Genomic DNA, 26,175 nt, shown 5'->3' with positions numbered 1-26,175 from the left:
CCAACCTAGCAGTTCGAAAGCACATCAAAGTGCAAGTAGATAAATAGGTACCGCTCCGGCGGGAAGGTAAATGGCATTTCCATGCGCTTCTCTGGTTCGCCAGAAGCCGCTTAGTCCTGCTGGCCACATGACCCGGAAGCTGTACGCCGGCTCCCTTGGCCAGTAAAGCGAGATGAGCGCCGCAACCCCAGAGTCGGCCACAACTGGACCTAATGGTCCCCCCTTTACGTTCATTTTCAGAGTTGTATTCTTGTTATAAAATAGCGCGCCTAGCCATTCCGTTGTGGCGCCCATAACTTAGGTTTAAGGTGCCATTGAGCTCCTAGTTTTCCTATCTCAGTTTCTAACATTGCCCCCAGGGAGCCCATAAGCCTCGCTGAGCACAGAGCTCTGAGCCCACCCAAGACGCAGCCGGCCTCTGAGGGAGAGGGGTGGGCGGGGCTGACTCCCGGAGCAGGTGCGTCTCCTCCTTCCCGGCATCCACTCCGAACGGAGGGGCGGGAAGAAGGCCTCTTATGGCGGTGCCTGGCTGGTGATGACATCAGGAGGCGACGAGTCGCGAAGTTTGGCTCCGCGCGGTGGGGGCGGCTGGGGGTTGCGCGCGGGTTGCCTTGACGCCGGCCAGGGGCCGCTCCTCGCCTGCCTGCCGGGCCGCCGCGGATGGTAAGCCGAGCACCGGCTGGAGGGGTGCGGGGAAGGCGGGGCTCGAAGCGGCCCCGAGCCGTCCATAATGGGCTTCGGGCCTGCCTGCGCCGCCTGCTTCGGGTGCTGCAGCCTTGAAGCGACGCGGGGCGCCGACTCCCGGAGCCGTTTCCCTTGGTCAGAGCGGCAGCCCTGAGGCACGTGTTTCCCGGGGGTAAACGCCGCTAAGTCCAACGGGACTTGGTGCCGAGTAAGCGTGACCAGCGTCGCCCTTCGAGTTCTTGGTTAATCCGGAACCCGTCGGGCGAGCCCCCTCGGGATGGAGTTAAACCCCGTTGGACTCAGCGCGATTCAAGTCACAGCAAACGCGAGACGTGTGTGAGCACGAGGTTTTGTTCAGGAAAGCAAGTCCCCCTGGATTGAGGGGAGGCCCTGTGCCCAGAATGGCAGCCTTTAGCATAACCGTCTGTTTAAAGCCCACAATGCAGAAGCTGTTGGTGCTGGGCTGGTGACGAGGGCAATTTTTCATTTAGGTCATCAGAGGGACTTCTATATCGAATATGGGGAACTTGTGGACCCCTGGAAGTACAGTGGTACCTCGGGTTACATACGCTTCAGGTTACAGACTCCGCTAACCCAGAAGTAGTACCTTGGGTTAGGAACTTTGCTTCAGGATGAGAACAGAAATTATGCTACGGCAGCAGCAGGAGGCCCCATTAGCTAAAGTGGTGCTTCAAGTTAAGAACAGTTTCAGGTTAAGAACAGACCTCCGGAACAAATTAAGTTCTTAACCCGAGGTACCACTGTAGTAGGACTATGACTGGTCTTGTTCCTGGCTGTTGCATTTGCTGGCTGCTGCTGATGGAACATGAAGCTGGAGGATAACAGGTTTCCCATCCTTACCCTACGGAAAGAAGCATTAGAGGATTCTGCCAGGCAGTATCAGTTAGTTGTTCATCACAGAGACGATCCCTTGAAGCAGGTGTGCTGAAGAAGCTTGGTGATTTGCCCACAGAGTGGCTCAGGTTATACTAGTGTGTGTTCACTCCTGGTTGTGTTTGGATTTGGTTCAACTTCAGTTATTTCGAAGGTGGAATTCTGAAATGGTTTTAGTGAGAATGGTTGAATCAAACTGGGCTGCGATGAGTATCATGCTGGAACAGATTGGATGTTGTGTTTATGATGATAGAAGAAAGTGTAAAGTAGTGAGGGAGGAGATTGAAGTAGCAGAATGGGCAGATTTTACTTACTCTCTGAATGGGATATTGATGACCCACACTCTACATTAGCCTCAGGAGTTTTGAATATCATCATTGGCTTTGTAGAATTCCATTCAAATATGATAAAAACAATTTGTGCATTCAGTACACAGAAGCAAAGAGAAAATTGCATGTTATTTTATATAAACACTGCTGCACAAGCATGGACTTATGCAAGGATGAACCCTGTTCAGCCTGCCACAAAGCATCTCTGGAATGTCAGGGGAACCCTCCCCCCACCAGTGTTGAGGATGGTCACCCATATCTCTAATGAGACATTGCAGGGGATGTGGAGAGCTGCACATGGTCCCTCTTCAGTTACTCAGCCCAGTTACAGAGATAAATGGGGCATTGTGGAAGGGCATCAAGCCTTTGTGAGCTGGGAAGGATTGAAGGTGATAAGGTTTTCAGCCTTTACCAAAGCTCTGTTTGCCTGGAAGTAAGCCTCATTGAATTGGAACTTACTTTTGCATAGACAGAATTGTGTTACAAGACTGGAGTTCTGTGATCACTTACTCAGGAATAAAATCCATGGGCTTCGATCGGAGCCATTTTTGGATTGGGCTGTAGGTAAAACTTTTAACAGACAGTAATGGTTTAGCTATGTGCCCTAGCTACATTATAATATAATGTCTAATGCCTTATCTTTACCACTGGTTGGATACAAAATTCCATAATTATGATCACCCTAGATCTATGCTTTCCTTTTTTAAAAAAGAGACAAATAGAGGATTTTGGGGGGAAATATTTCAGGTTGGATCCAAAGAAGTGTGAGGAGACCCTCACTTGCACAATGAGGATTTCATAGATATTGCTCCCTGCAAGACCAAAAAGCTCCTAAGGGGTTTAAGAACCTTATGAAATGGCAATAAATGGGTGGGGCTCAGGGTACTCACAGAATTTGGCAGCAACATCCCTTGTATCAAAAGAAGCATCATTCTGCACATGTAAGGCCCTTTTGGGTCCAAGTTATAGTACTATTTGAAACTGTTCTCTAGAATTCAGGAGTTCTTTTAAAATACTAGAAAATATGTTTTATTCACATGTCCTAATTGCTTGTCTTTAAAGGTTCAGAATTTACTAGGAGAGAGGCTTTAATGTAGATCTATTTTATGGAAAGTTGGATAGTATGTCGCAGCATTTGACAACACGAAATGTCGCAAGAATGCTCAGCATTCTTCCTTTAGGAGGTGCTTGCTTCTACTGAGTTCTGTTTTTTCTGTCTTTTGGATTCTACCTAGAAATTGATGTCCCGAGGGCTCCATGGAGCGACATTGGCAGTGCAGTAATGTTAAAATAAATAAAATATACCTGCTGGCCTTCTTGCTGCCAATCAGCATCATGCAGATTCTGTGTTGTGCATCTGAGTAAGTTCAAAGGAACTGCTGTTACATTTGAGAAGGCTTGGGTAAGTTCTTTTATGATGGAAGGCTGCTCATTTTGTGACTGTTTGAGGACATTGTATATTACCATGAACTTGAGGACAGTAACATGCCATTTTTCCACGCTGGGGCTAGGAAATACGGCTTCAATGAGAGAATGAATAAAGAGTTTTGGAATTACCTGTGATGCAGATATTTCAGAAGTTGAGGCTCTCTCAATGTTAACAATTCCCCATTCTAGACTTAGTGATGAACTTCATGGTCAGTGAAGTGCACAGTGTGAGCAGGAATTCACATTTTATTTTATTTGTGTCTTTTCAACAGAAGTCAATTCTGCAATAAAGAGTGTCTGGAACTGACAAAGGGTTACAACTTGAAGAAAGCAAGATGGATAAAAAAGCATTTGAGATGGTGCTTGATGAAATTAGAAAGGTAATTAGTGATTAAACCAATATAACAAACAGCTCAAGTGTAAAAAATGTAAAAACATTAGTCTAGGGAACAAACTTAATATTGTGCAAATATGTCTTCTATATTCTGTTAAAGGAGTTCTGTGTCTTTAACATATAACATTTGAATGGTGTATAATGTGCCTTCTAATAAAACCCAGGATGTTAATAAGAACCCATTGCGCCACCCTTGCTATATGCTCTGATTTCAGATAGTTTTACACCTTCATTACTATAGTTTTGCAAACTAACCTATGGTTTTTTGTGTTTCATAGGCTGTGTTGATGGAATACAAATTGAAAGCTATTGAATATGTACATGGATACTTTTCTAGCGAACAGGTAATGCTGAAGAACAATTAAGCTGTGCAAAGCTCTGGAAATTATGACAAGGCAACTGTCGTTACAGCAGGGGCTCTTCATGTGTTGTTAGATTGCAACTCCCTTCGTCTTTAGTAGTTGGCCATGCTGGCTAGAGCTCTTGGGCGTTGGGAGTTGAACAACAATTGGAGCTTCCTGGTCTCTGCTGCAGCATGAATAATTCTGCTAAAGGTGCTTTGTTTTTCTTATCAGCTTGGGAGAGTGAGATGAGTGTAAATGTTGAGTTTCCCCCTCTAATTTAGGACCCTACCCTGTGAAGCAAGAAAATAGTATATTTATGAAGCCTGATTCTGTGCTCTGCTGGGTATGGGTGAATTTTATGCTCCGGTAGTGGGACCAGATCCTTACACCAGGGGTTCTCAGACTCTGTGCCCACAATGCCCACTTGAGACAGCAGGAAATTACTGAAGTCCACCAGTCACAAAATGGTGGTGCAGGGCAGAGCCAGTCACAAGATGGAGTCAGTTTCTGAGCAGCTGTCAGTTACTGACATTGGTGGTTTCTACAGTTATCTAATCCACCTATGGAAATTGCTAAATTCTTTACCACAGTTTTCTTTTCATCAAGGAGCTCAGATGATCAGCTTTCTTCAAGTCATAGTACTGTGAAGTTTTAGGTAGAATCTGCCGATTCAGAGACTCTAAATGGAGAAGTATTTTTCTTTCATATTTTCCTCCCACAATGCCTCTTAAAATAACTTTACTCATTTTCTGTAATTTCTTCTCCTTTTACGTTTGTACCTTATTCCCTCCCAACTGACAATTTCTTTCATTATTCCTAAATGTTCCTGTTAGATTCACTGCTTCCTGCTATTGCAGCTTTCTTCTCTTCTCCTCTTTCTTTCTATTTTCAGTTTATTATTAATAATAATTAATAAATATCTCACTTTCTGATTTCATAGAATCATAGAATCATATAGTTGGAAGAGACCACAAGGGCCATCGAGTCCAACCCCCTGCCAAGCAGGAAACACCATCAGAGCATTCCTGACATATGGTTGTCAAGCCTCTGCTTAAAGACCTCCAAAGAAGGAGACTCCACCACACTCCTTGGCAGCAAATTCCACTGTCGAACAGCTCTTACTGTCAGGAAGTTCTTCCTAATGTTTAGGTGGAATCTTCTTTCTTGTAGTTTGGATCCATTGCTCCGTGTCCGCTTCTCTGGAGCAGCAGAAAACAACCTTTCTCCCTCCTCTATGTGACATCCTTTTATATATTTGAACATGGCTATCATATCACCCCTTAACCTCCTCTTCTCCAGGCTAAACATGCCCAGCTCTCTTAGCCGTTCCTCATAAGGCATCGTTTCCAGGCCTTTGACCATTTTGGTTGCCCTCCTCTGGACACGTTCCAGTTTGTCAGTGTCCTTCTTGAACTGTGGTGCCCAGAACTGGACACAGTACTCCAGGTGAGGTCTGACCAGAGTAGAATACAGTGGCACTATTACTTCCCTTGATCTAGATGCTATACTCCTATTGATGCAGCCCAGAATTGCATTGGCTTTTTTAGTTGCCGCGTCACACTGTTGGCTCATGTCAAGTTTGTGGTCAACCAAGACTCCTAGATCCTTTTCACATGTACTGCTCTCAAGCCAGGTGTCCCCCATCTTGTATTTGTGCCTCTCATTTTTTTTGCCCAAGTGCAATACTTTACATTTCTCCCTGTTAAAATTCATCTTGTTTGTTTTGGCCCAGTTCTCTAATCTGTCAAGGTCGTTTTGAAGTGTGATCCTGTCCTCGGGTGTTAGCCACCCCTCCCAGTTTGGTGTCATCTGCAAATTTGATCAGGATGCCCTTGAGTCCATCATCCAAGTCGTTGATAAAGATGTTGAATAAGACCGGGCCCAAGACAGAACCCTGTGGCACCCCACTAGTCACTCTTCTCCAGGATGAAGAGGAACCATTGATGAGCACCCTTTGGGTTCGGTCAGTCAGCCAGTTACAAATCCACTGAGTGGTAGCATAGTCAAGACTGCATTTTACCAGCTTCTTTACAAGAATATCATGGGGCACCTTGTCAAATGCCTTACTGAAATCAAGGTAGGCTACATCCACTGCGTTCCCTTCATCTACCAGGCTTGTAATTCTGTCAAAAAACGAGATCAGGTTAGTCTGACATGACTTATTTTTCAGAAATCCATGCTGACTATTGGTGATCACAGCATTCCTTTCTAGGTGCTCACAGACTGTTTGCTTAATGATCTGCTCCAGAATCTTCCCTGGTATTGATGTCAGACTGACTGGGCGGTAATTATTTGGGTCCTCTCTTTTCCCCTTTTTGAAAATAGGGACAACATTTGCTCTCCTCCAGTCTGCCGGGACTTCGCCTGTTCTCCAGGAATTCTCAAAGATGACTGCCAGTGGTTCTGAGATCACATCTGCCAGTTCTTTTAATACTCTTGGATGCAGTTCATCTGGCCCTGGAGACTTGAATACATCTAAACTAGCCAAGTATTCTTGTACTATCTCCTTAGTTATTCTGGGCTGTGTTTCCTCTGCTGAATCATTTGCTCCAAATTCTGCAGGTTGGGCATTGTTTTCTTTATCGGAGAAGACTGAGGCAAAGAAGGCATTGAGGAGTTCAGCCCTTTCTGTGTCCCCTGTTTGCATTTCACCATCTTCTCCTCTGAGTGACCCTGCTGTTTCTTTGTTCTTCCTTTTGCTACGAACATACCCATAAAAGCCTTTTTTGTTGCTTTTAACCTCTCTAGCAAGCCTGAGTTCATTCTGTGCTTTAGCTTTTCTGACTTTGTGTCTACACGTGCTGGCTATTTGTTTGAATTCCTCTTTGGTGGTTTCCCCCCTTTTCCATTTTTTGTACACATCCTTTTTTAATCTTAGCTCAGTTAAAAGTTCTTTAGATAGCTACCCTGGCTTCTTTAGGCCATTAAAGTCCTTAAAGATGACTTCTTTAGATTTCCTTCCACAATTCCTCTAGCCCCTTTCCCTCAGAGGATGGAGACCTTCCTTTCCTCCTCCTCCTCCTGCCCACCCCCAGCTGCCCAATGTTTGTCTCCCAGCCACCTTGCAGTATGCAAGGAGTCACTGATGCTGGCACTGGTCCAACCAAAAGGCTGTGGGATAGCTAGGGGACAGGATAGGCAGACAAGTGAAGAGGCATTGGACAGGCTGTAGCATCTGAGGTCCACTGTTTGAGAAGTACTACCTTACAACAAGGTAGATGCTGCCATGAATGTAGCTGCATCTGTATTCATATTTCAATTACAAAAAAAATAGCTTATTAAACTGAGGTTCAAGATTTGGATAACTTTGAAATTCTGTTTCTAAAAATGTTTAATTGTTTGGTACTATTTTAGATTTAAATTTTGTCAAACTAGTTCACATCTATTAAAGAATCAACGAAAACCATTCTACAAACGTTTCTGAGAAAACCTTTTTACTTCTAGCTACAAGTGATGTCCAAAGGTTGCATTTGTTCAGTTTTTGCATGAGTGATGAACTCTCAGATTTCTTTCGTTGCAGATTGTTGAATTACTGAGGTACTTTTCTTGGGCTGAACCACAGTTAAAAGCAATGAAGGCATTGCAACATGTAAGTTTTTTCACTGAAGCAGTAGATTTTGTTGAATTGCATTTCTCTGGTCTTATAGCCATAGTAGCATTCACTTGGTTTCCAGCAGCAGGTTTGGATTGGACTACTCATTCGTATTATCACCGCAGTCCTTAAAGATGACTTCAAATCCTGATTGTGCATGATTCTGACATGCTCACTTTTGGGGGGCCGCTTAGCCTCCCTTCAGCCAGTGCTGCGTATTCCATCCTATTCTCCCTTCTTTGTAAAGACTAGCTCGGTCAATATTGAATGTTTCAAATACTGTGGCTTGTATCCAGAGGGTTTTCCCTTCCACACCTCCCCCCTGTGTCTGCCAACTTCTCTGGATTTGAGAGGAGTGAGGGAGTTGCAGGCAAGTGGAAAAATTTGGCAGAGAATGGGATACGCAGTGGGGAGGAAGGGGAAGCCCTCTTGCCAAAGCGATGCAACCTTTGTTGTGATCTCATGTACAGTCTGGTATAGCTTATGTGTGCTGAGGGTCTACAGTTGGAAATAACATTATACTTGTAAATTGTCTGTTCTGCTACAGTGTAGTGGTTAGACCTAGGTGACTTTCAGGTTCTCTACTGCCTTTTCATGCTGTCATTATGAACAAAAGCCTTGTTCAACAAGCTGTTGAAGTGTTAGTCTGTACCCAGGTAGCCAGCATTTAGTCCCATCATCTGGAGGCTGCAGTTCCAGTCATCCCTGATCATTGCTTACGCAGGCTGGGAGTGATGGGAGTTGCAGCGCAACATCAGGATGGGCACCACATCAGTTACCTTTGATTAGTCTGTGCACTCTGATCCAATTGTGGGTTGCCAAAAACTCAATGATCTTTTTTCTTGTTCATACAATTTGTATACCACTTGATTGTAAAAAACAACAACAACCCTTAATGCGGACATGTGAGCCTGCAGCTAATGTACGTGAATAGGGATTGCTGAAACTTTCTTTTCTTTTCTTTCTAGAAAATGGTAGCTGTTTCTGCAGCAAAAGTGGTTAACATCCTGAACTGCTTCACTTTTAGCAAAGACAAGCTTATTGCACTAGAACTGTTGGCTTCGTAAGTATTGGCTGTTGATTAGCATTCCATGCAGACTGTTACCATTAGTACTAGCACATGTCCTCTTGGTGTTTTGGTTTGATGGAGGCTTGAATGGTTCAGATCCTTGACCTCATGGGCTGTGACTGGGGGCGTATTTTCTTGCACTGATAGCTTGTTTGTTTGTGTGTGTATATTTGTATAGTACTGGTCCATCTCATTTCTGTTCAAATTAGTTTTGTTGTTATGATTATGCTGCTGAGGAATATTAAGTAGCACAACAAGCTCTGATAAATACTATGACTGTATGCATGAGAGCCACTAACAGTTTCTAAACATAGTGCTTTGTTTTATAGCAATATTATTGATGCTCAGAATTACCGCCTTATTGAAGATCTCTTCAGAACTAGCATGTCTGAGAAGAAGAGATGCAGGAGAATTCTTGAACAGGTATTGCCTCACGGCTGCATTCATGGAAACTTTGAAGCGCATAGGGACAAAATGCATGGTTTTGGAGGTTTTCAGGACATTGCATGATTTTGTATGTATCTCCTCAATACAAAGAGATTGAGTCTATGGAGAAATTGAGAATTTCTCTGCAAGTTTTGCATTCTCCCTTGAATGTATAATTTGCCCTTGTATTGTCAGTTTGCTCTGCTGCCACTATGGGGCTGTGGTTCTTTTTTTTATACCTGTCTGTGGATTTTAAAAGATGCACTACTTCAGTTGCACAAACAAGTATGAGGTAGCTCTATGAGGCATTTCATTGACTGGTCCCATGATGAGTAGGAATTGAACCTTTGGACCAAGTTTATGACTTACCCAGTCACAAAAAAAAGAGAGTTTGGATTTGATATCCCGCTTTATCACTACCTGAAGGAGTCTCAAAGTGGCTAACATTCTCCTTTCCCTTCCTCCCCCACAACAAACACTCTGTGAGGTGAGTGGGGCTGAGAGACTTCAGAGAAGTGTGACTAGCCCAAGGTCACCCAGCAGCTGCATGTGGAGGAGCGGGGAATCGAACCCGGTTCCCCAGATTACGAGACAACCACTCTTAACCACTACACCACACAGCCTATTATAATTTGGAATGCAATACATTGCTGTAAAAATAGGAAAGTCAAATAATAAATTCGCATGTTTGAGATAATTCAAAGCAAACAGCTGCAAAAAGCTTAAGGCGTCTCCAGAGCGTGGCAGAACATCTCTTCAAAATCCCTAATATGAAACTGCTGCACCACATGACCTTTCCCCCAGGGCGAAGACCCATGCTTAGTGCAGGATTTCCACCTAAGGATTATGCTAATCCGAGTCCCTGGTTCAAAAAGATGTTCCACTGGGATATGTCCACTGGGCCACCATCATCCAGCTCTGCTCTAAGGGTATTATCAGGCCTTAGAGAAGGGGAATGGAGAGGCAGTGGCTTGCGAGAACAAGCCATCTGGGCTGTACTGAAATGTACATGATACCCTTGGAATCTGGTAGCTTGACCTTTACACCCATTCTTGTGTATTCATAAAGCAGGCTATTTTGCCACCACTAGTATACTTGTGTTGGAATCTAATGCTGCCCTTTGTTTTGTTTATATTGCAGGCTTCCAAAGCAGGATGCAAAGCACCTCACGCTATGATATCTTCCTGTGGCATGATTCCAGGAAACCCTTACCCAAAAGGAAAGCCCAGCCGCATAAATGGAATTTTCCCAGTATGATCTTACTGAATATACTTGTCATTTTCATTTGGGGGATTGGTGGTGGAATATAAAAGTAGCACTGCTACAATAAATTGCCTACAAAAATGAAAGAATAACAGCAAGCCTGTCTTCATCAGTATTGGGCAAATAATAAAAAGAACGTTTTGTTAAAAAGATAACGTAATTCCTAATTTGTTTCTCTTTAGTTAAAAAACAACAACAACAACAAACAGGCCTCATTATAGGGAAGCATATACTACTTGGAATAATTAAATTCTACTTGGAATAACTGGTTTTGAAGAAGAAAATATCCAGTTCCTGTTAAAAGCAGAAAACCCAAAAATCACTCCAATAGTAGTTCTCTTGAGAAGAATTGCACATGTATTCTCCCACCATGCAAAGGGGGAGCAGTGCCATGCCCTCCGCGTTGGCCAGGACCAGTAGCACCTCCCACTTGTGTCTGCTTTCTTAAAGGGCAAGTGGCTATGGGAAAGGGGCTGTTGCACTTTTGGCTATGTGCATCAAGGCATCCTTGCAACCTGGAACCCTGCATGATCCGAGTACTCCAGGTTGCATCAGTTTATTGCAAAGTTTTGTGGAACCCCTGGGAGATGCTTGTGGAATCTAAGGGTTCCACTGGACCCTGGTTGAAACCACTGCCTTAGAACGTGTGGCCTGAAACTTCACTCTGAGAGCATGTTTACTCAAACTGTTCTACTGTATTCAGCGGGTTTACTTCTAAGTGAATGTATAGAATTCTAGCCTTAGTTGCTTAAATGTCACAGAAAATCTTAATTTATTCTGGTGAAGCTGTCTTTCATGGTTCAATGGGGACGTTTTCCTTATAATGGGTGATAGACAGACAGTTAGAGCTACTCTAAGTATATCCTATCTATCTATCTGTCTCTTACAAATGCCCCTGTGCTTTCTATAACCCGCATTTGCTTTCCACACAGTAGAGAGCTTGGTCTTTAATAGTGGGTCCTCCTCTTTTCCAGGGGTCACCTGTCAAAAAGGAGAATGAAGACTACACTAATGAAGGCAAGGGAATAGCAGCTCGTATCCTTGGACCATCCAAACCAGTAGGTTTACAAAATTACATTTTTATAAGCTTCATTATTGGGGCTGCTCCTGTTGTTGAAAACAGAATAGAGTTACTTGGGAGAGAAGTAACAGCAGGGTGAAAATGGTGGAAGAACAAAAAGGGACCGTAATAAAAATAGTTTAAAAGAATGACTTCTGCATGCTTACAATGTAAAGTTTGGTGTTTTTTTAAGAAAGGAGGAAGGAGCAAAGGAGGTGGTAAAGATAAGTTGCCAAATACTGTTTGAATGCAATGAAGGAGAAGAATCAGTGATAGTGCATTGTATCCACAGCTGAATGAATGTCTCAGAGTTGGCATAAGCTGACTACTTCTTCCCTGGTCGCTCCCTGAAAATGCTCCATTGGAGGTTAGGGGACCATCCTGAATTGTGTGGTGGAAGAAGTGGACATTCCAGAAAAAAACGAGCAGAGACTTCTTGGATTACTGGTCCAGCTAGTTCACTTCTGTCTGCCCTCAAGAGTTTCAGACAGGAATCTTTCCCAGTCCTACCTGAAGATTGCAAAAAGAGTTGAATCTTAGACCTTTTGCATCCAAAGCGTATGATCTGTTGCTGAGGTGCAGCTCTTCCCTACAGTTGGCAAGATCAGAAATTCATGAGTTCAGTTGTTTTGTTCATAGCACAAAGGTAGTGACTCAAGAAGTCTCAAATGTATCTGAGAGAAGGTTTTCCACCTTAGAGTTTAAAGGCAGATAAGTCATATCAATTACTGGTTACTGGGGCATTTTAAAGGCAAACTGCAGTGTAGGCAGTAGGCTTCCAATGCAGAAGTCGAAACCAAGTAAGAAAACCTGTGAAAATGGTCAGCTGGAATTTTGAGAACTGAGCAAAATGCACTTCCCTTCGAAATATTTCAGTAGTGGAAAAAAATAATAATTTTTGCTACAAAATGAGGGGGGGATTTACCATTGCCTTTGCAATAGATTAATGTGTAAATGTTCAGTTTTGACAAACTCTTGTCCCTCTTGTTTAGGCCCCAGCAACATACAATCCACACAAGCCTGTTCCTTATCCTATCCCTCCTTGTCGACCACATGCAACCATTGCACCAAGTAAGCCCATCATTCCTGTTTGTTTTCTGTGATCGTTTCCCCTTTACACTGTGGAAGAATGTTGACAATTCTCTATAGGCAATACCCTCAGTTATTTTCTTAAATATATGCTTCAGATCTCTTACTGTTTACACTAATTGCATGATGGAGTAAAATTCAATGACTTTCATAGCTCTCCTCTAAATTTTGTCCAACTTGTTAATGTCCTTCAGTTGTGATGTTTGCAGCTCAAAACAATTCTCCATAGATAATTTTATACCTGCTCTGAGTCTTGGAGCTGATTCTCCTACTCGTTTCTGCTTCCTACCCACCCTAAAACAATCCCTTATGCATACTTTATTGACTCTTGATGAGTAATTAAACTGAAAGAATAGTTCCTGCTTTGTTTTTTTGAAAAATCAGGAGCAGTGAAAGAAAAATGAGATTTCTGAAATATTGGGGCGCAGTTGCTTGAGGGGTTTGGACACTTGGGTGGGACAGCAGAAATCCACTTTGCTGCTAGTGTTTGACACCTTATACCTGCGTTTTCATAGTTTCTAATCTTAAATGTGGGGAATTCCAGCTGAATACTTAATAATAATAATAATAATAATAATAATAATTTATTATTTATACCCCGCCCATCTGGCTGGGCTTCCCCGGCCACTCTGGGCGGCTTCCAAAAGAATATTAAAATACTATACAGTGGTGCCTCGCAAGACGAAATTAATCCGTTCCGCGAGAGTCTTCGTCTAGCGGTTTTCTCGTCTTGCGAAGCAACCCTATTAGCGGCTTAACGGATTAGCGCTATTAGCGGTTTAGCGGCTATTAAAGGCTTAAAGGCTTAGGGGATTAGCTGCTAAAAGGCTATTAAAGGCTATTAAAGGCTTAGCAGATTAGATAAAGGGGGGGGAAAGCGAAAAAAAAATCTCTAGACTCGCAAGACATTTTCGTCTTGCGAAGCAAGCCCATAGGGGAATTCGTCCTGCGAAGCAACTCAAAAACGGAAAACCCTTTCGTCTAGCGGGTTTTCCGTCTTGCGAGGCATTCGTCTTGCGGGGCACCACTGTAATACATCAAACATTAAAAGCTTCCCGAAACAGGGCTGCCTTCAGATGTCTTCTAAAAGCCTGGTAGTTGTTGTTCTCTTTGACATCTGGTGGGAGGGTGTTCCACAGGGAAGGCGCCACTACCGAGAAGGCCCTCTGCCTGGTTCCCTGTAACTTGGCTTCTCGCAGTGAGGGAACCGCCAGAAGGCCCTCAGTGCTGGACCTCAGTGTCCGGGTAGAACGATGGGGGTGGAGACGCTCCTTCAGATATACTGGACCAAGGCCGTTTAGGGCTTTAAAGGTCAGCACCAACACTTTGAATTGTGCTCGGAAACGTACTGGGAGCCAATGTAGGTCTTTCAAGACTGGTGTTATGTGGTCTCTGCGGCCGCTCCCAGTCACCAGTCTAGCTGCCGCGTTCTGGATTAGTTGTAGTTTCCGGGTCACCTTCAAAGGTAGCCCCACGTAGAGCGCATTGCAGTAATCCAAGCGGGAGATAACCAGAGCATGCACCACTCTGGCGAGGCAGTCCGCAAGCAGATAGGGTCTCAGCCTGCGTACCAGATGGAGCTGGTACACAGCTGCCCTGGACACAGATTTGACCTGTGCCTCCATGGACAGCTGTGAGTCCAAAATGACTCCCAGGCTGCGCACCTGGTCCTTCAGGGGCACAGTTACCCCATTCAGGACCAGGGAATCCTCCACACCTGCCCACCTCCTGTCCCCCAAAAACAGTACTTCTGTCTTGTCAGGATTCAACCTCAATCTGTTAGCCGCCATCCAACCTCCAACCGCCTCCAGGCACTCACACAGGACCTTCACTGCCTTCACTGGTTCTGATTTGAAAGAGAGGTAGAGCTGGGTATCATCTGCATACTGATGAACACCCAGCCCAAATCCCCTGATGATCTCTCCCAGCGGCTTCATGTAGATGTTGAAAAGCATGGGGGAAAGGACGGAACCCTGAGGCACCCCACAAGTGAGGGCCCAGGGGTCTGAACACTCATCCCCCACCACCACTTTCTGAACACGGCCCAGGAGGAAGGAGCGGAACCACTGTATAACAGTGCCCCCAGCTCCCAGCCCCTCAAGACGGTCCAGAAGGATGTTATGGTCGATGGTATCAAACGCCGCTGAGAGATCCAGCAGAACTAGGAAACAGCTCTCACCTTTGTCCCTAGCCCGCCGGAGATCATCAACCAGTGCGACCAAGGCAGTTTCAGTCCCATGATGAGGCCTGAATCCCGACTGGAAGGGATCCAAATGGTCCGCTTCTTCCAGGCGTGCCTGGAGTTGTTCAGCAACCACTCGCTCAATCACCTTGCCCAAGAATGGAAGATTTGAGACTGGGCGATAGTTGGCTATCGTGGCCGCATCTAAAGATGGTTTTTTAAGAAGCGGTTTAATAACCGCCTCTTTCAGCGGGTCTGGGAAGGCTCCCTCACGGAGGGAAGCATTCACCACCCCACGAAGCCCATCGCCCAGTCCTTCCCGGCTAGCTTTTATAAGCCAGGATGGGCAAGGATCAAGGAGGCAAGTGGTTGGTTTCACTCGTCCAAGCAGCCTGTCCACATCCTCGGGGGTAACAGATTGGAATTGATCCCACACAACTTGACTAGACAGGACTCTAGCACTCTCCCGCCCCGGCCTGCTCCCACGGTGGAGTCTACCTCTTCTCGAATCTGAGCGACTTTATCTGCAAAAAACTTTGCAAAGTCATTGCAGGAGATCATGTGGCCGCTACTGGGCCCTGATGGAGCAGGTGGTTCCGCTAAATTGCGAACCACCTGAAAGAGTCTCCTGCTGCTGTTTTCCGCAGATGCAATAGAGGCGGTGAAGAAAGTCTTCTTCGCCGTCGCTATCGCCACTTGGTAGGCTCGACATTGAGCTCTAACCCGTGTCCGGTCAGATTCAGAATGGGTTATCCGCCACCGGCGCTCTAGCCGTCTCAACGATTGTTTCATTGCCCTCAGATCCGTGGAAAACCACGGGGCTGTCCGGACTCCATGCAATCGGAGAGGGCGCTTTGGAGCCAAACAGTCAATAGCCCTGGTTAACTCCACATTCCAGCGGGCCACCAGGGAATCAGCTGAAAGGCCATCAACATGGGATAAAACATCCCCTACCACTCTCTGGAAACCATTTGGATCCATTAAGTGGCGGGGGCGGACCATCTGAATCGGTCCCGCCTCCCTGCAGAGGGGAAGGGTCACGGAGAAGTCCAGTTGCACCAGGAAGTGATCTGACTTAATGACACTTTAATCTGTTAAAGGAATACTGAAAGCTCAGGAATTTTTTGCAGGGGGTGGGGAGTTGATGTAACCTTTTAAATTAACTAGTTTAGCTTTGAAAGCTCAGGATTCTGTGACTGCTTGAGAATTCAGTGTAAGGTGATATTCTGCATGCAGTTTCAACCGTTCAAACAACTTGCTATATTTATTTCTTCATTTAAAACAGCTGCCTTCTTTCACAAAGCGAATTCAAGGTTTACGTAAGAGCACATCATACCAGAAGTAAAAAAAAAAAAAGAGTATCAACTTAAAATATTATCAGATATATCAGCCATGGAGGCAAACGTTACTAAAATAACATAACAGGGTTAAGAAAGCAATGAACAAGCCTTTCAGAACAGCCGTGTCTCTGCCAGGCATTTACAACAACTAAGTATTGGGATTTGATGAACCTCACTTGAGAGGATGCTTCCTGAAGATGTGCTTCTGCCTGCTCCAGGTAGCTGCCCACCATAACTCATTGGCCGTGATATCTGGAGCAAGGGTAGGAAAGGACTTATGGAAGAAGGCAGCCCGTAAAGTATTGAGTAACTGATATGCTGTTTGGAGATGACCTGTGAAACTTCATTACACCGTCTTCGTTTGCCTTCTGTTTTCTTTTACTTAGGTGCTTACAACAATGCTGGTCTTGTTCCACTGGCCAATGTTATAGCTCCAGGCTTGCCAGCTCCGCCACCATATGCTTCTAGTCATGTAGGAACAGGTAAAGCAAGAACCCTACAAAAGCCCCGTGTGTCTTGGTTACTCACCAGCGTCACCAATAGGTGGGAGAGTCTGTGCCGACGTCTTGGGCCACTAGCCTGCTCTTGACAACTAGCAAGTCAGTGTCAGGCTCCCTCCCTCCCAGTAATAGTTTCTGCAGGGTGGGAAGTGTGAAGAGGTTTGCTTCAGAATGGGTTTGAGCAAGGGTATAATACCCTCCAAGTGTTGTTGGACTACAGCTCCCATCATCCATGACCATTGGTCACGCTGGCTGGGGCTGATGGGAGTTGTAGTCTGCTTGTCACAGGTAGGCAGGAGTGAGAGGAGTGGCCTGGGGTGGAGGGGAAGGCCTCCCATCTGTCAAGGCATGATGATTGTTAAAATGAAAACAATGAAAGGGAGTTGTTTTTTTAACAGCTTGGTAGTCTCAAAAGAATTCTGTTTTCACCTCATTAATTATGTTCTTTATGTAGAAAATGAAGAGCTTTCCAATCAGACAAAATCTTCCCAAAGCCAAGGTAAGCTGTCCACTTGCAGAGACAAGCTGTAGCTATAGAAACTTAAAAATGCATGTGTTTGTGAGGATAATAAACATTATTAATTCTGCTGAATGCTGCTTTTTAAAAATAAATCCATTTGTATTTGAATAGCAGCAAATGCTAAGGTAAGCAACTTACTATGTTCCTGAGTGTTGGGTTTTTTTAACCAGTTGCTTAGAATTTCTTTTTCTGATGCTATATCTAAACCAGCACTAAATTCATAAGTATATGTCATGCAGAGCTACAGAAAAAATAAGTACATTTCTTAGCCCGAATTGTTAGATACATAAAACTTTGGCATGTGAAAAAATTCACTGCTGTTGTCTATACTTGCTAAATTTTGATGAAATAATATTTAATTAAAAGCTACTATCATTATCTGGTTTTGAGCACTGTTGAATAATTACAACGGAAGCACTTCAGATCCTATGTTTCTATGTATAATTTGGTGGTCCCTGTGAGTGAACTTAGCTTCATTGATAATAGTGAATTCTAAATACATAATGGAACAGACAATAAACATGGACCCTAAAGCTGTATTGTGTTAACATTTTGCAATATTTGAGGGTGGGGGAGGAGGAGGTGGTTTTTGCAATTCAACCCATAAGTTAAAAGTATTTGTTTATCACAAGGGGACAAAAAAACTAGTACCCAGTTGAATTTCTTGTATTTAATTTAGGTAGGAGCTTCAAGTTTCTTCCCTTCCCAGGAAATGCTAATAGCCTCATTTCAACTTAATCACTTTTGGTTTAACAGGAAATAAACATGGTGGTGGGGAAAACATGCATAAAACATGTACCTTCCTGACAGTAATATAAGCTACTTCCTCTTTCACTTGTAATTCCCAAAGCCCTTTATTGTGGTAGAAGCTCATGTCTTTCATGAGCTTGGGGCACAGTGCTGCTTTGCATGCTATCTCAGAAGTCAGTGGTGATCGTTCAACATACAGTGTAGTGCAAAAAAAGACTCTGGAACATCAGGTTAGTAAGGGCAGAACCTGCTCCCTACGACCTGAACAGCAGCCTGTACTATAGCATTTCACTTACTGCCAAAGAAGCGAATGACTGCTATTGTCATCTTTGGCAGAGAAATAACAAGGTACACAATTGAAATAAGGCCAAATCTACTGAAGTCTCCATTTTTACAGCCCCCACCCCCCAAATGAGTGAGCACATTGAGTCTCCATGCCTGGAGTAGAGTGAATGTCAGCAGTTTTGATGCTACCAAAGCAAACTTCAACTAATGTAAAACGTTTTTGACATAGCCTTGCAGGAAAATTGGAAAGCATTGGTGACAGCAATGGCTGCAATTGCTTAGTAAGATTGCTATAAAGAAAGAGAAGTTGCTTGCTTTTTCTCCCTGTTTAGCAGAACTAGTCAAAGGTATGTTTCATCACCTAGTTGCTTATCAACTACTGCAGCACTTTTACCCAGAACTAATGGCCAGCTCCCTATCTTCACCCCCCCACTATGCTTTTTTCATGTAATATTGTTTTTCCTTTCCTGTTAAAACTCCCACATTTCTCAAGTGTTGTGAGTGCAGCATGACCACTTAGGACTTTTGAGTGCCTTCTGCAAGCGATTCTACTTTCAATAGTATTATGTAGAATTTAGTAACTGAAATTAAGTTTGAGCATCTATTTAAAATATTTATAATCTGCCCGTCATCTAATCCCAGAGCACTTCACAGCACACATTTTGTTCTTATTGAAACACAAAACTTGCTTGAAAAAGTGTGTTCAGATTAAATTTGCTGCCATTCATCCTCAAGAATTGCTATCCTGACAAATTCTGCTTAACCACAGAAAGTGAAGAGGACACCTATTTCCAGGGAGAGGAGGAGATTCAATGAAGCACAAGTGTCCCTAAGGCATAACTGTCAAAGTTTCCCTTTTTTAAAGGGAAATTCCCTTATTCCGAATAGGATTCCTTGCAAGAAAAGGGGAAAGTTGACAGCTATGCCCTAAGACTGCCTCCTAATTTCTTAACAATAGTTAATAAGGAGTGGTATTATGTCTGTCCCAGCCTTGTCTTGAAAAACTAGGATTTTGAAGTAAGAGAATGCATATTGTATGCCTACGGCAGGTCTTGGGAACCTTTGACCCTCCAGATGCTACTAGACTACAACTCGCATCATCCCTAACCATTGGCCATGCTGTCTGGGGCTGATGTACAGCAACTGGAGCGCCAAAGGTTCACCAGCCCTGGCCCAAAGGAAATCAATAAGTTGTATATGAATGTACTCCTTTGCATTCCTCCTTTTAGTCCTGATATGTAAGCCTAGCTAGACACTGGAAGGTACAGCAACAGGAGATAGACAAATGAGGGACCACTGACAATATATTGCTGGGTGACAGTACCTGGGATAGCAGGAGAAAGATGGGCCAATATATGTTATGGCATGATGACTTCCTAAACATAAGAACTCCTTGCAGACTCTGCCTGTATTTCTGAAAATACTTTTAGAAAAAAGATAGCTAAACATAATTTTAAAACTAAGATAGGCTGAAATCCAGCTATTTCTGATACCAAGAATAAAATGTGTTGTGAATAATTTTGCTCTTCTGATGAAGCTAGTACAAAGGGGCAGGGCTTATTTCTCAGTACTAGTCCTGCTTGTTGTCTGGCAACACATCTGGTAACCTATCCAATATTTATTATATGCATAGGAGAAAAATGGACATTATATTTGGTAAAATGAATGGTGGGCATTAATTTTTTAAACAACCATATAGTTAAACTGACAGCAGCAATCATGGAATATGAAAGTGAAACTGGTATTTATATTTGCTTGTCCTGCAGTTATTCTTTAACAATGCAAAGAACGATAAATGAGCTAGTGTTTTGTGTCTCATTTTGCATACCATTTTACTTCTTGCAAGTTATGGTGGTAGCACCTTTTATTTTGCTGTTGTGTAAACTGTGTTACAATGCATTCATGTTGAATACAAACATTTCTGCTAGTTTCCAAGAATTCTTACCGGTTTTGTTTCTTTCCAGCTTTTGCTACACAAACGAATCATCTCTTTACACCTCATGGTTCTAACCCTGCTGCTACTCCAGCCCCAATCCCATCATCTGTTAAGGCAATAAGCCACTCATCAGCACTTGCATCACCAACCATCCCAGGGATAAGCATGTCCACCCCTGTCCTTCCTGCCTTCTCTGGGCAGGTTATCTCTTCGGTCCACCCATCACAGCCATCGACTCCCACCCCTACTGTCATCAAATCCCATTCGCTGCCTGGTGTTCCTGCCACATCTGCTCATTGTGCTACCTCTGCTCCCCTTCCTTCAACTTTTTCTGGGCTGGCTTCCGTGCTGCCTGCCACAGCAGCTCCACAAGGGCTCTCCACGCCATGTGCCACTCCTGTCCCGAGCGAAGCTTTTGCATCCGCTTCTACACCATTTGCCAGCCTGCCCTTTTCTGCCGCATCTGTCACTGCCTCAGCTAATAACCCTAATTCATTGTCATCTGCTTTTGCTGGCCTTCCTTTGTCCTTGACCCCCACTCCTCAAGGGATAGCTAGTCCCCTTCCGTCCGCCATTGCTGGTTCTCCTGCCACTAGCCTGCCTTGCCCACTTAACTTGCCTAACCCACTCCTGTCGGTCTTGAAGGGATTCCTGTCCGTAAACGATAGCTCAATAATGAATTCGGCTGGGCTGCCTTCGGCTGTGACGGCTGAGCTTGCCTCTCTATCTGGCCTTGCCAGCCAGAATTCTGAAGCCCCCTCTTCGTCCGGGAACAAATGTTACACTCCAACTGCTACCTCTGCCCTCCAGCACCCTTCCACTTCAGGGCTATCCATTTTCCCAGGGCTTCCATCTCAGCCTGGGGTTAACAACAGCGCAACGCCCCCAACGCAGTCCCCTTTAACCGCAGGGCCGTCCTCCATTATGCCCATCACTTGTGTCTCCTCAGCTGCTCACGCCCATTGCCCAAGTCCTGCTAATCCTGAACAGCAGGCCTCATCCGCACCAGCTGCCACAGCAATTCCTTCGCTGGTCAAAACGGAGCCCACCAGCCCTACAATTTCAGGTTTCAAAGGCCCTTCCCATTCTTCCGGACCTTCTCATAGCACTTCAGGCTTGTCAGCACTTGGCCATGTATATACCTCCACTAGTTCCTTGCCAGGCAGTTCCCTGAATCCAGCACTCTCTAGCCTCTCCTCCTTGGGCTCTTCTCTCAACAGCTCTCCTTCCATCGCCCCGCATGGCTCATCTGCTCCTATAGCCCCAGTATATAACGCACTTCCTCCATTCACTTCACTGGCCAGCAGTTTTGCTTTTGCCGGCAACCCAGCACTTACCCCAACGGGGTCTCTCTTGCCCATTCCACCTACGACCACATCAGGCATTCCTGCTCCCCATGTGAGCTCTGCGACCAGTGCCCTCCCGACCCTCATTGCTTCAGCGGCTGCTCCAGCTCCCCCATTCCCCCTTAACTTGTGCAGCGCCGTCCCTTCGCTGTTTTCTGTTCCTCAAGTACCTCTAGGCTCATGCAGCTCATCCTTCCCTCCTTTCCCTGTCTCTAACACTCCCTCTGTCACTCCTGCTCTCCCTTCTTTCCCTGGGCTCCAGGCATCTTCTACAGTAGCAGCAGTTGCACCACTGCCGGCAGCTGCCACAGCCCCATCTCCGGCTCCAGTGCTGCCAGGGTTTGCCTCGGCCTTTAGCTCAAACTTCAACTCTGCACTGGTTGCACAGGCCGGGTACGTTGTTGCTCCAAGAGGTCAGGGGGTCTCTTTGGCAAATTGTTGATTATCTTTAATGGTGGTTGTGAAGTTCTAAACATAAGGATAATGAAGTATTGATAACTTGCTTTGAATACCCCGTTTCTTAGCTCTCTGTGTTGCAGGCTAAATTTTTGAACTCGGGCAGAGACCTGTCTATAAGTTTGTAATTTCCTTTAAACCTACCCTACTAACTTGATAAGTACTGAATGTCTTCCTGCTAGAGGATATATGGCTCTTAAATTTGTACTAGGTTCTTTGAGAGAAGTCCTAAAGTAAGAACCAACAAATGTGGCACTGGGCTGTATTTTACACATATCTGTTGCCTGAGGTAATCAAATTCCAAATATCAGACATTGGCAAAACAATTTCCACATGCAAAATCCCTCTTGGCAAAATGATAACTGGTCTATTCAGTGCTTGGGCGCACAAATTTGTGCATACGGTATTTAAATTGTAAGAATTATATTCCACGTAGTGCTATGGCGAACATTCAGTTCGAGCAAGGCTTTCTCTTGCACAATCAGATGTTCTTCCCTACCTCTTCTCCCCCTAAATTGGTTCTGAGGGTTCCCCCAACCCCCCAGAGCAGATTTGGGGAAAGCATGGGATGTGCAGGGAAAGAGAAGGGAACATCCTGTTGTGCTAGTGCCAGTCCTTGCACTAATGCAACTATTTAGTTGTATACGACCTTATGATCATAGCATAGAATCTAATCACTATAATACACTTTGGAATTTTGTATATTAAACTGTTGTCGCAGTGTCTGAAGTTGAACATGTTCCACCTCTGATTCTTTTAGCCTGACTTCCGGGCTTCAGGCCCCTGGAAATACAGTTTTCCCTGGACTCCTCTCTCTTCCTGGCATCCCTGGACTTGCCCAGAGTGCTACACAGTCTTCCCTGCAGGAACTTCAGCACAGTGCAGCTGCACAGTCTGCATTACTGCAGGTAAATACAGAACATAAAAGGAAGATGTTGGCACTTTATACATTGGTAACAAAGGACAAGGAAACTGCAAGAACTCCATGCTAAAGGTTCCAATGCCTGCAATGATAATCAGTTAAGGAGATGTCTGCAAACGTATATGCATGCTTTATTCTGTTTAGACCAGAACTTGGTACCAGATTATAGGAACTAGGGAAGGAAAATCTGGGCTCATTTTATAATAGCAGAGTGGGGTCAGAAAGGCTCTTGCAAGAATCTTAGTCCCCAGCCTCGGATGTGCCATCCAGATGTCTTTTAAGCCTTTGTGATTAACTAGCCACTTCTAACAGGTTTCTTCCATAACCATGAGGATAAACAAAAAAATTCCTTCCAGTAGCACCTTAAAGACCAACTAAGTTAGTTCTTGGTATGAGCTTTCGTGTGCAAGCACACTTCTTCAGAGCTTGCACACGAAAGCTCATACCAAGAACTAACTTAGTTGGTCTTTAAGGTGCTACTGGAAGGAATTTTTTTGTTTTGACTATGGCAGACCAACACGGCTACCTATCTGTAACATGAGGATAAAGCATGCTATTAAAATGAAAGTGGCATTCCACACACACACACACACACACACACCGATTTTGTGACAACTCTGATCATTACAAGCCCTGTAATGCTTGCAGTCATTTATGCCTCAGTATGTATTATCCATCACACGAAACATTCATTTACTTTCATGGCGTTTATATCCTGCTTCATCCCATGCGCAGGATAGCTAATAGCAAAACTATCAATCCAACTCAATTAAAATTCTAGATAAGAGGCAATGAAATCTATGTTTTCAGGGTTGGGAGAGTCTGAAAATGCAAAATAAGTTTATTCAAAGTTGTAGATCGTTTCGTTTGCCAATAAATTAGTTTAAAGCAATCTTCCGTAATCATCCTTAATTAGAAATTCTAAATTTTGCATAAACTAAATAGGTTAAGAACCAAGTATGCAAAAATAAACAAACTAAGAGGAGCAAGGGCCCTGCTTGTGGTGTTCTTTTAAACAGACTGTTTTGTTTTGTTTTGTTTTTCTTTAAAGGCACACACTGCGTCTGCTCTGGAGAACTATGCATCCCAGCCAGATGGTTTTACTACATATCCCCCTGCACCAGGAACACCTGGAGCCCCCTTTTCCTTACAGGCAAGTCTTCCCCAGAGTGGATGGCAATAAAGAGCATCTGTTTCACCTGCAGAGAAACCGCCCTTGAAGAAGCAGTGATGGCTTGGCAAAGTCCCTGATGATGCTTCCATTGAAGGCTTTTGGGGGGAGGGCAGGGAGGAAGGGAGACATGGACTTCAGCGTGTAGCACTCAAGAGGAAGAGAAGAGGATTCGACGTAGCTGTTATTTCCAGGCTACAAAAAACTGGACTGTTTTTTAAAAACTTTTAATCAGTAATACAAAGCACTGACAATTTTCTATTCCCTTGTAAGTAGATGAGGTTGAGAGCCTTTGGACCCTCCTAGGATCTTTTAAAAATGCAGATATTATTGATCCTTTTAAACTAATAATTTGCTGTGGTATCCGTGTCACACGTTCTCCTCAGGATTTATTCTCTGCAATGCATGTTGTATGTGTATTTGATAAAAAGGAAATGTAGATCAGGCTCCCTCTTCGCACATGCTCAGACAATACTCTCTTCAAGTATTAGATCTTGTGTGTCTGCGAAACACCATTCATTGTCCTCCTCTGATCCCCTGCCTTTTGTATTATTTTTACTGCCTTTCCCATCCAGATCCGCTCAGATATTTGTCACTGGAAGTAGTAATATTTATCAACTTGAGCTTATTCTTTACACCTGCACGCATCCTACCATCTATCAGTATTTCTTCACTTTTCTAGGATGCCAGGAACACTGCTATAGATCGCTATATTGGTTTTTTAAAAAACTTTATGCAAGACCAGATTTGAGAGTACAGTTCTTTTAGGTCATGTAAGAGATCATGGTTTGCATTCTGTAATTAACTTGTATTTTATGTCCCATTCATGGTAATGGCTCCAATGCATCAATTATGTATCAAATATTGCCTAAAATGTCGAAGACCTGCTGATTTGTGAACCAGGTTTCCTTTTTCCTTTCCTTTTTTTGGCCGGGGGGTGGGGGTGGGGTGGGGGGAGTAAGAAGAGAACTAGCTTATAATGCTGTACTGTGGATAAGAATGAATTCTGTGGTTAAATTCTGAAAATGTAAATCTATGAAACATATACACAAAATAAGAATTGTACAAATGACTGAAACTGGGTTTTGCTTCCCCCAATTACACTCCAGGTTACAGATACCAATATAAGACAAAAAGTTTAAAGAGTTTCCATCTCTAGCTAGGAATTATGCAACACAAAATAGGCTCTTGCTATATTAATGAAGTGCTCTATACTGTTTAGCATCTATAGCGATGAGTAGAAAAAGCCACAATATTATATCTTTTTAAGAAAGTATTGATCATGTTCTAGAACTACAGTAGAGATGATACTTGATTTTGTGTTTTTAATGTGAACTCTAGGTGAGAATATCTTGCTGTGCATAGCTTAACATCCCTTTTTTTCTAAAGATGGGAGTCTACTGGAAGGTAGAGCCTTTCCACAAATGAACAGGCATGAAGAACACTAATGTGTGTGTGTGTGTGTATATATCTGTATTTTTATAAACTTTTTTAAAAATAAAATGTGTAGCAATGGTACACAAGTTTCTAAAGTAGACCTGAATAAAAAGAAATCTTTACAAAACTTACTGTATATAGCTTTTGAGGCAGCAGGGCCCCTGTAAAACACAGAAATTCATTGGAGACAATTAAAAAGAAGAGCTTGAAGAGGTGAGCTTCCGATTACGTTGTGGAGGTAAGTGCTCGGACTGGATTGAATGAAGTGAAATTTTATGGGCTGTGTGGAGCAGCCACAGCTGAGATTTTAACAATCTCCAACAGCTGAAATATTTCAGGGTACAAAATATTACACATTTTGAAGGTGAAAGATACAAATCTCCCAAGCTTTTCTTTTAATTGTAGCATATGTAACAAGCCATTTTCTTGGTGGTGTGGAACTACCCTTACACTCATGACCTCCATTTTAAGAGATGTAAGAAGGTTCATTCTTAAGATCATGGTTACTAGAAGAGTACATTGGACTACACTGTAGAGAGAAATAATGCTGCTTTTAAACAGCAGAGAAAGTTAGAATTGAGGACTACAAAACAACTCTAGATGGGTAATGCATTTCTAGAATGCCCAGGAATCGTGAATTTAGAATGCACAATTTCCCTGGTTCCTTAGCCTCCCAAGACAACATATGGGCAACATTTTGTTGCCCATGTGGACAAATGAGCAGGTTAGAAGCCACATAACCATCCTCTGAAACTCTA

The 26,175-nt window shown here is 43.8% G+C and overlaps 1 protein-coding gene across 2 annotated transcripts; it reads left to right on the top strand.

Annotated features, from left to right (window-relative positions):
* Positions 1–531: 531 nt before the first annotated feature.
* PROSER1 (proline and serine rich 1) lies at positions 532–25,544 on the top strand. Of its 2 annotated transcripts, XM_080977863.1 has the most exons (15): positions 532–663; positions 3,143–3,309; positions 3,608–3,715; positions 4,008–4,073; positions 7,594–7,662; positions 8,634–8,728; positions 9,064–9,157; positions 10,301–10,411; positions 11,398–11,481; positions 12,476–12,554; positions 16,481–16,576; positions 17,049–17,093; positions 20,114–21,824; positions 22,648–22,795; positions 23,861–25,544. In XM_080977863.1, exons 3-15 carry the CDS (start codon positions 3,671–3,673, stop codon positions 23,990–23,992), a joined length of 2,775 nt encoding a protein of 924 aa, XP_080833989.1. In that variant the 5' UTR covers positions 532–663; positions 3,143–3,309; positions 3,608–3,670; the 3' UTR covers positions 23,993–25,544. The 2 variants fall into 2 exon arrangements, with proteins under 2 accessions (XP_080833989.1, XP_080833990.1); XM_080977864.1 differs by lacking the exon at positions 3,143–3,309 and having other exon boundaries at positions 548–663.
* Positions 25,545–26,175: the final 631 nt, after the last annotated feature.

The sequence above is a fragment of the Podarcis pityusensis genome (assembly GCF_964106645.2).
Source record: "Podarcis pityusensis genome assembly, chromosome: 1".
Classification (NCBI taxonomy): Eukaryota; Metazoa; Chordata; class Lepidosauria; order Squamata; family Lacertidae; genus Podarcis; species Podarcis pityusensis.
The sequence above is the reverse complement of the archived record's forward strand: the minus strand, read 5'-3'. Positions and strand labels throughout refer to the sequence as shown.